The 10,657-nt window shown below is 41.6% G+C and overlaps 1 protein-coding gene across 1 annotated transcript; it reads right to left on the bottom strand.

Moving 5' to 3' along the window:
- Positions 1–5,900: 5,900 nt before the first annotated feature.
- LOC143629019 (uncharacterized) lies at positions 5,901–8,217 on the bottom strand (the record flags this gene model as incomplete). The annotated part of the gene is made up of 2 exons (XM_077098415.1): positions 5,901–6,548; positions 8,106–8,217. Coding segments are annotated over 2 exons (648 nt in total), but the record flags the coding sequence as incomplete, so codon positions are not given.
- Between the last annotated feature and the right edge of the window lie 2,440 nt (positions 8,218–10,657).

Consider the following 10,657-nt stretch of genomic DNA (forward strand, 5'->3'; position numbering starts at 1 on the left):
CAGCAGCAGCTACTTCGTCAACCTTTTCCACTACTGGATGCGGGAAGGCGGCGTATTGGTTCAATGCTTGGTCATAAATGGCTTCGGTATCCGCATCGAACAAAGGGAAGTTGGAAGGCGGGACGCCTTTCTCAACAAACCCTAGACCAAGCAGGAAGCCGGCCTTTTCCCCATCCTCATGAGAAGCGTTGAGGGCTGCGGTCATAGCATCATCGTAAGTGGTCTCTGAAAAGACCCGACGCACAACCTACAAAGAAAACACAAGTATTAGAACCTTTTCTTACAAAAGGAAAACGTGAAGATAAAACTAAACATACCTGAGGCAACGCTTCTCGAAGAAGCCATTGGAGGGCAGCTTGAGCTTCGTTATGGGCGCGTTCGGCTTCGCTCTTGTTAAGGTTGGCAAGTAAAACTTCCTTTGCGGCAGCCTCTTCGACGCCCTTAAGCTTCCGCTCGGCGTGGTTAAGCACCCCCCTCTGGTCCAGGATTTCCTGGAGTTTCTTGGCATCTTCCATTGCCAAGGCATCATGAGCGCGTTGGAGAGCCTCTAATTTGGCCTTAAGCTCCTCATTCTCCACACGCAAAGGCTCAGCAACGGCTTCAGCCTTGGCAGCCCTCTCGGTTGCGTTTCGCGCAGTCTCCCTGGCCAGCCGAAGCTGTTCATTCACAGCTTGGGCAGCCTTGGAGCGGGCCTCGAGTCGCGCCTGAACTTCAACCTCGAGGGCCTTGAAGGCCTTCTCCTTGTCGGCGGCAGCTGCCGCCAGCTGTTGGTTCTCCTCCCGAAGAGCACGCGCCTCAGATATGTCTTTGGCGCGAGCTGCTTTCAACTTGTCGTTTTCACGACAAAGCAGCTCGACGCGCGGCTGCATCCGGGCTTGGAGAACCCGAAGCTTATTGGTTAGCCTACCCTCCTGGTAGCTAGCCATGGCTTCCCCTAACGCACCATGAGGAGCAGCGTGGCGAGCCCAGTCCACGCACTCCACAGGGGTACGAAGGGTTGTTCCTCGGCGTATGTTCCATCGCGGAACATACACTTCATTGGAATCCGACACTGCAAAAGAAACAAAGGCAGTAAGGAAAAGATGATAAAAAACAAGGGAAAAAGAAAGGAACCCTACGCACCTGTAGGGTCAATGACAGGCCGATAGCCGCCAAACCCATCACCTGAACCTAAAGGAAATCCATCCAACAGGTCAGGCAGACGGGAAGGTGGCAAAGATCGGCGGGAAGCCCTGCGCGTACCTGATGGTCCGGCCATTGGTGCCGGTGGCGCGGGCATGGTGGCAGCCGCCGTGGTCGCCGTTGTGGTCGCCGCCGTGGTCGCCGCCTTGTAGCCAGCAGCAGCAGTAACCGCCGGCTCTGTGAAGGATGCTGTAAAAATCGCACTCACAGCCGGCGGTGACGTCATCTCAGCTGGAACAGTCTGCTCTGAGGGAGCAACTGAACCAGCGGAAGCAGGCGCGGTTACCTGGGTCGACGCCTCAGGTAGGCTGACCAAGCCTACCGTCATTGGCGGAAGGGTACTCCTCTGCGCTTCACCCCGGAATGCGTCAACATCCACGCCTGCACAGAAGAAAGTGTTAGATAAATTTATAGTGATAAATCTACAAAGAAACTATGATTGTACTTACGGGTTTTCTTGACCCTGAACGTACGGATGGGCGGGGAAGAACCCGATGGAGCCGGCCTCTTGGTACCAATCACCGTCGTCGTCGCTGGATCTCCGGAGGTAACAGTCGTAGCCTCCGGAGCAGTGGTCTCCTCACCACCGGGGTTCCCCGCCACCTCTTCATTATCTGACTCGGAGTCAGATAGAATCACCGGATCAGCTGTGGAGGCCTTCTCCTTCCCTTTCCCGCCGGCAACCCTCTTCTTCCGCACCAACGGAGGAGCATCTGAGGATTCCTCAGAAGAAGACAGGTCAGGAATTCCAGCAGCGGGTACAGCATTGAGGGATTGAGGAAAGAATATCGCCTTACCTGGCCGCCGGAGGCTCAGGATCTCGTGGCCCAGCGGATAGACCTCCACAAACCGATCCGCCGTTTGCTCCAGGATGGGCAACTCGCCCTCGTCCAGAGCACGAGTACCCATCCGCGCGGGACCGTCGGTTTCCCGCGGGTACAGAAGCGACTCCAAATCATTTCCCTCTGAAAGAAAAGAAACAGTTAGAAGACAAACTCGTATCAAAAAGAAAGACAAGACATACCATAGGGAATAGAGTTCAAACCATATTCGAGAAGGATGGGAACCTGAGACGCATTCTTCCACACCCGGCTCATCCCTAACATGACCATCCCGGACTCCGCAAACCGGTAAACCGGAGATTGGACCCGGGATATCTTCGAAAACCATTCCGCCTCCTGGTAATTGGGGGCGTGAAGGCTCGGTATCGCTTGGCCATTTTTAAACTTCATGGCAAGGGGGATGGCGCGGGCACAAATATAGAAGAATTCCTGCTTCCACACGCGAAGACTGCGCTCGGTGTCGCAAATCTTCAGACCCTTAATACGGGTCGTCAGGGTGTACCACCCCTGGATGCACCTCCAGGTATAGAAGGTCATCAGGCGGTCCACATGGGGCTCGATGCCCAAAATCCGGCACACCCACTCAAAATGACGAATCTTGGCGATCGCCATGGGGTGCAGCTCGGTCAAATGAACACTGTGCCTCTCAAGGACACGGTAAACAAATTTTGTCAATGGGAATCTAAGATTCCCATAGACAAAAAATGCAGCATAAACCCCGATCTTGCCTCTGGGGGCATCGTACACGGTCTGGTGGGATTCAGGAAACTCAGGCTCGAGATGATCGAGCATGAACTTCCTGACAACATACCGGTACTGATCGCCGGGCAGAGCACACTGGCACTCGCCAGCAGTACCCCTGTCGTCAGCTATAGCTTCAGCATCACGAGAAGACATCTTGAAGAGGAAGAAGAGAACGATTTCGAGAGAATGCTCGATTGAATAAAAGAGTATTCGCCGGAAATCGCCTTAAAGATGAAGAGAAGAGTGAAAAGTATGGATTACAAATAACCCTCTCTCCCTTTATATAGGAATCGCAATTAATGCGGTGAATTTAATGCGGAGGAGAGAGAAATCGAAGGTGCAATGAAACTATGACACGTGGCAAAAAGCAAGCTGGCAACAGCTGTTGACAGGACGCGTGCCAGTAATTTCGCGGCCACGCGCCCGAAAAATCGTGCCCACGCGCCAGGAAAAGCGTCTGGAATGACCATGTTCTGTCACGTCACCATAACTTCCTGCACGTCCTGACACAGTCAGAAGAAACCGTCGCACGACGTTTCAGAGGTTTGGACTGTTCTTATCTTTTCACCAACTCTTCGAATTTCAAAATTCAAAATTCGAAAATATTAAAAAGTAAGCGGGAAAATCCCCCCTTACCTTGGCAAACAAGTAACCATAAGCCGGGTGCGGGTACAGTGTAAAGGCAAAACCCTTCACATACCTAGCACCCGCAGGGAATTGAAGCCAAGAAAATCTTGGCGAACAAGTAACCGTAAGACGGCCGCGGGTACAGTGTTAAGGCAAAACCCTTCACATACCTAGCACCCGCAGGGAATTGAAGCCAAGTATTCCTCGGCAACCAAGTAACTATAAGACGGGTGCGGGTACAGTGTAAAGGCAAAACCCTTCACATACCTAGCACCCGCAGGGAATTGACGCCAGGAATACCTTGGAAGTAAAGTAACCGTAAGACGAGCGCAGGTACAGTGTCAAGGCAAAACCCTTCACATACCTAGCGCTCTGCTGGGAATTGAAACCAAGAAGGATCTTCTGGGCAATGCTTGCGGAAACGGAAATAACATCCCCGCATAGCGGGAACGTCGAGAACTACGTTGTTGGAAGTTCCAAGATGGAATTGATGGTTTTAACATAATTGATCACTATGTTCAAAACTACCAAAACCTCATGGAAAGACCACACAAGTGGGACTCAACGCTCCTGACTTGCGAGGAGGTTACAGACCTACCCGCATCATACCCAAAGACCAAGCAGGAAACTCGGGCATTTCTGCAAGTGACAAGGACTTCCGCGGGAGGAATCCCTATGGAAAACCTTAAAAAACCCCTTTTCAAAACCCTTTGCTTAAGTCCAAAAGTTCACCTCACTTTATTAAACACGCATGAGAAGAACATTGGACTGGGGGGACTTGAAGAGGTAGGTCCCAGCAGAGCCCAGTTGGTCCCGCAGGACTCACCTTAAACAAGGACGTCTGCGCAGAGACCAACTGGATCCGCAGGACCAACCATGCTCAGAGACGTGACGTCCTTACGCGCAGTACGCAAGCTGGTCCCGCAGGAAATGCCTCCCAATGGTGAAGGACTCCGCCTGTCCCCGCAGCCTCGGATACAAGCCATTAGGGAAGGCCACCCGCGCAGCACGGCTACACGCACAAGGTACTTAGCTCTCGATCATTCAGTGTCACCTGAAGGAATGAGCAAAGCCGGGAGCAATCCCGCACAAAGGCGGGAGGGGGAATACTCCCGCCCAAATAAGCCAGTCTGTATACTGAAGGATCTTTTACTATACCTGACGAGGTATGGGCGAAAGATCTGATCAGAGATACGACAGCTCACTGATACAGTATGGCGAGCAGCATGCTCCTGTACTGTATCACTATTAGCCGCTGCATACTCACCAACTACTGTCATACCACGTGCGTAGCCGGCAGTTGGTGGAAAGGGAATAGTATACAGCAGGCCTGGTCACTATCAGCCGCTGCCTACCCACCAACTACCAGCAGGGCACGTGCGTAGGCTACTGTTGATGAACAGGAACACTGTTGCAGCCGGCCATACCTCTTTGGAAACCTACCTTCGGCTATAAATACCCCAAATGGTATGATCATCTGAGGACATTATTACATTATCTTATATCATCATATTATACCTGATATCTGCTCTAGCAATCTCTTAATATACTTTTATATTTAAAGAGCAATCTAGTCTGATTCTCACGCCGGAGGGTGGTCACAAGGAGGAACCCCCCCCCTTCTCAGTGACGAGCTCACGGTGTCTGTTTTGCAGGTTATCAGAAGAACCATCTTCCAAGGGTCTAACCCCTCGTGGGAAACATCTCTCCAACCCCCAGGTTACCAGTAATCTGTCCGGGGTCCGGTTAGTGTTTCTTCAAAGGCAAACCATCTAATATAGTAATATACTTTATTAATAGCGGAGCTAGAATGAAAAAAAGTCAAGATATATATATGCCACGTTGGAGAAAACCGAAGAAAAATCGTAGCAAAATTCCATAGCTAAAAATGTAGTAAGATTCTCTACCTAACAATTTGTCGCAAAATCCGTTGTTAACGTTGATAAGATAACGACGTCACTTTTGTAGCTAAAATCAAGTCTGATTTTGTAGCAAAAATTCATAGCAAATAAATTAGCCTACAAATCTACAAGACTTGTATCTACGGATCAAATCCGTAGGTGTTTTCTATATATGCTAATGATTGCAAATAACTTTTTTTTGTAGTGGTGGATGAAAACAATTGAACATGTGGTCACAGCCCATCAACATTGACTTGAACGGTTGAGCCAGCAATTACTTGTTTTGCCCAAACCGTGCAGAAGAAGTTAAGAAAGACACATATTTCAACTTAACCAAGGCCAAGGGACAAAATGCCAGACCTACTGATCGTTATCTAAAGCACAACATAAATTATAATAAAATTAATATGTGAAAAGACAGTACTCATAGTACTTTCAAACATAATTTATTTACATCTTTACATCATACATTATTATTATTAAACATAAGGATCAAAATTTCTATAATGTTCCCACCCAATAAAAGTGCCATTCCTTTTATACAAAAGAAGATAATATAATAACAATAGTAACAAAAGAGTTTTTACGCCTATTGGTCGTTGCTTGGCTTAACTTTCGCATTAAGATGAATGCGTATTGACGAATGTTGTGATAGTGAAGAGTCCCTCCCAAATCAAAAATGTGAACGGGAAATTGTTGTTGGATATGAAAGTATTTTAGAAAATAATGCACCCGTTTGGATTCTCCTCTATACTGTGCTGACGCTGTTGATACAGGTGATTCTGATGATATTGCTGCTGATATGGATATTGTTGTTGATATGGTTGATACATCTGTTGATACGGTTGATACTGTTGTTGATAGTTATAATAGTTCATCGGAGGGTAATATGGTGGTCGTTGAGGCATAAACATCCCGGGCATTGGTTGTGGTAGGAACACCTTCTTCTTCTCTTCTTCCTTTTCACCTTCTTTTTTCTTATGTTCTTTTGAACCATCTTCCTTCTTTGCGTCGTCTTTTTTACCATCTTCCTTCTTTCCCTCTTCTTTCTTACCATCGTCCTTCTTTGCATCATCTTTCTTACCGTCATCCTTCTTTGCATCATCTTTCTTCTCCGGTTCTTTTGCAGGGCCCACTGATACTATATCAGCCGGCCAAAACTTACGCAACCTGCTAACAACATTGATAGGATCAACGATTCCAACCACTATTAGTGTCTTGTCCTTCATGCTTATGGCGACTGAATCAATCCCTACAAATACATAACATGATCATGATCATTTTGTTACATTTAACTTTATAATGAAATTATTATAATAATGAAAAGACAAGTAAATAAAACATCATTTCATTATTATTATTAGGAATAAAATTTCACATCATGAAAATATAATCTGGATATAAAGGCAAAAGTGACAAAATGACGATGGATTCCCAACTCTCAAGAGTCAAAGAGACAGCCTTCGCCCACCCACCGCCAATACAATAGGGGCCAAAAGAGAATGCCAAATAGGACCAATGAACCACGTCATTGTTACACAAAAGAATGAAAATAGATTAAAAAAATATATTAATATTAACAAGTTGTCATAAAACATTAAAACCAAGGTAATATTTTATTTTAACCAATCTTTTTATGCAACTACAAGTTAATGATAACCAGTACAAATATAGGTTACACAAAATGTGATAAATAAGTCCATTTTGTCCTATCAAAATCACTTTGAATAATATTAGTCACATATTTATTGTATTCATTAATTTTTGTAAAATCAATTATTATACTTCATTTTTTTCAAAGAACACTTATCAGTAAAACAAAATGAATAATGGGTCTCACAATGCAATTTAATGGTTGTTAATAGTTATATTTATCTTTTTTTTTAAAGACGTTATTATATTCACACGTCAACTAGCAATTCACTAGTCACCAAGAAAAACACGGCAGTAACTTACATATATTTAGTACATTAAATTTAAATTAAAATTAGTTTTTAAACAAAATTGTATTTATTTTCTTAAGGTGATTTTGTAAATCATCATTTTCACTTTGTATATACAATCAATCTTTTACCATAAACTTTGTCTAAACATATAAAACTAATGAAGTGAAAAGTGTGTTTTTATTTTAGGACTATGATTAGTGGGACAATTATACATCTTCTTACTTGAAGGCCGAAACATGTGTCAAAACTAATAGAATAATAATATAAAATAAAACTAAAATGATGAATTATAACAATTTATTCTATTTGCTTTTTGGGTAATTCATGTTTCAAACTTTCAATGGTAGTTGTACTATTGGTATTGCATAATGTATAATTGTTGTTGGGAATGCGACATAAGATCAAGATATGACAAGTCCATGTGGAGTAGAGAAAAAGCGATTCAACTAAATCAGAAGCTTTAACTTTTCTATGAATTTAGCAAAGATCAAATCAAATTGTCTTGTAGAACATATTGAATTTTGACTTTCAATAGTCAAATCAATTAGCTTCTTAATCCAAAAAATTAACAAAATTTTATGTTGCATAGAGCTATTAATTAAAACCCACCTTCAATTTTAAACAAAGAATCATCACACACACACACACACACAAAATTATTTAAAAACTAATAAATTCAACACTAATTTTGAAATTCAATAATTATTTTTTAAACAGCCAAAAACTTTTTTCCATATATTTTAAGTCATGTCTCAATCTCAATCTCAATCAATCGACACTAGAACCAACAACCATTTTATCAGTAGACCAAGCTAAGTTTGAACTATAATAATATAATATTAATAAATGGTTAGTTGGTTTACCTGAGAGAGCAGATACAATCTTTAATGCTTTTCTTTTTTCTTTATCATCATGCAAATCCAATTTTATTATGAACTTCTGAAATAATAATAATAATAATCCAGAAATAAGTAAAAAGTATTAATTCATAGACAACCTTAAACAGAAAGTGAATTGAAAAGAGATTCTGGAATCCACTTTGGAACCAGAACACATAAACATGTTGGCAATCTAAAGATTCATGGGAAGTAGAATGAAAATGCAACTAGGAAAAAAAGAATCAATGGAATGGTACCTTCATGTGGTTGAGAGAATTTGGGATCAGAGCCCAGAAACAAGTTGAGAGAGAAAGAGAAATAAAGAGAGAGAGGAAGTGGAAATGAATAATGATTTGTTGAAAAGGGTAGAAGATTTATGGACACAAGAATGAGAAATTGGAATCAAACAATAATTTGCAAACGAGGAGAGAGAATATAAAGTTAGTTATATTTTGTAACTTAAAAAAATAAAATAGGGAAAAAAGGAGTTTAAAAAAAAAAGATTTTACTACATGATATATTGGTACATGGTATGTAGTATAAAATGTGATAAAGATGTGACTAAGATGGTGAAACGAAAGTAGAGATGATGTATTCATCATGTCAATCTTAGACATGACCATGCCGACCATGTTCGATCATAGACGTGACCAACCAAGAGTGTCCATCGTGGACAAAAGCTATGAAAATTAATTTGTTTATGACTGACTCAAAATCATGTTGATATGGATATGACCATGTCGACCAAAGCACTCAAGCAATGTTGTGTCTTGGCCAACGATTGAAGCGAGCGTGTCGTGTCTGTGACTTGACCATGTGATGAGATTTTTTTAGAAAAAATGTTTTTGACACTTGAACTGATATATTTAACCCTCGTTGGACACCACCGTCGGCTAGATACGATGTCATTGGTACCTAATCAGATAAAGATATGACATATTTATATTTTTTAGAGAAAAAAAAAGTAATTGGAACCACTTAACCAGGTCAGATTGTTATGCATCAGGATATTTTCTTTTAATAAAATCAACCTTATAGTTGATTAAAACATAATCTTATTAACATGAACTTGAAACACACTTTCATGATTACAAAATATTCTTTTAATACATACATCTCTTTATTCAATTTTTTTTTAAAAAAAAGTCATGCACGAATATAAGCCACAAGGTTTTATAATTGCCTAAGGAGTCTCCATCCTTCCGGCAATAATACCCTTGCTAAAACCATTATTTTTTATGTGATCACCTAAAATTGCTTTTAGAATAATACGTCAGCAAATGCTTGTAAATAACAACACACAAAATAATGCTTGGTATTAGTGAATAATAAAACATGAAACACTTGAGCATATTTGAGTGGTAGTCTACACACTCAATAGGACTACGACACCCTAAGAGTGCAACCGCTTGTACATGATAGGTCATCCTAGCCCCCCATAGATCTTATATAAGTATGCCTCGCACTGGGTTCTTTACTAGCACGGGTACAACATCTCATTTGTAACGTGATATGTTATTCGTACATCCTCTCAAAACTCACACACCCTACATACGATCATATAGGAGCTATACGATCGTATGGAACCCTACTTGAAAGGGTGTGTGAATAAGTCAAATGATGTGTGGATAACCGGAGCCTTTGTAACATGTACACATTAGGTCCAACTATTTGCGTACTAATAGTCTGAGTGATATCACTTTAAACTTCCCTATAGAGAAAAGCTAGATGCATTACAAAAATTTGTATGAGACCCCATCCAACTTCAGTAAAAAGAAACGCTTTATTTTTTGTTATTTCGATTTGATCACAGCAAATACATTTGTTACTTATTTTATGTTTTATTTGGACTATATTAAGCTTCTCATTTATAGTGTAAATTAGAAATTGGCTCGCACTCGTCGCAGCACGTTTAAATATGAAAAACCTTAATGTGCGTACATAAGTTTTTTTTTGCAAGAATCAAAATACAAAGGTGTTAATGTGTTGGGTCAACCCAACAATGACTAATATAAATAGTCGTCACTTTTTACTCGTTACCCGAATGTTGACTCGATTAGTCTTCCCTTCAACTACTACATTTGTTTCATCTTGTAAAGCCCATATCTGTCAAAACAAAATGCACAGTTTGACTTTCAAAAGTCAATTAAATGCGTTTGTTTAACCTCTTTTATACACGTGTGTGATAGATAACTAAAACAATACATGAAACGGGTCAAAACTTTCTAAATCAATTTAGTAAACAAATAGATTGTTAATATAACATGTGTTTTAAGGAAAATCAGACATGACCCGACCCGTTTGAATCTAAAACGACAATATTACCTTCATATCAAGTCCACTACTGCCAATTGCATCCATAATATATGTCCATTTAAGCATCTGTAGAACAATAAAATGTCAGTTTGAGTACCTAAAGGACTTATTAGAGTATGAAAATTTAACATATCTTTGATTCTAGTCCATGCAATTGAGTGTCAGTATGATACACATTGGCAGGGCCGGCTCAACGTCCTCGGAGGCCTTAAACTAACTAA

The sequence above is a fragment of the Bidens hawaiensis genome, unplaced genomic scaffold (assembly GCF_021521415.1).
Source record: "Bidens hawaiensis isolate Kalapana, Puna unplaced genomic scaffold, B.hawaiensis_p1.1 tig00005142_1, whole genome shotgun sequence".
Lineage (NCBI taxonomy): Eukaryota > Viridiplantae > Streptophyta > Magnoliopsida > Asterales > Asteraceae > Bidens > Bidens hawaiensis.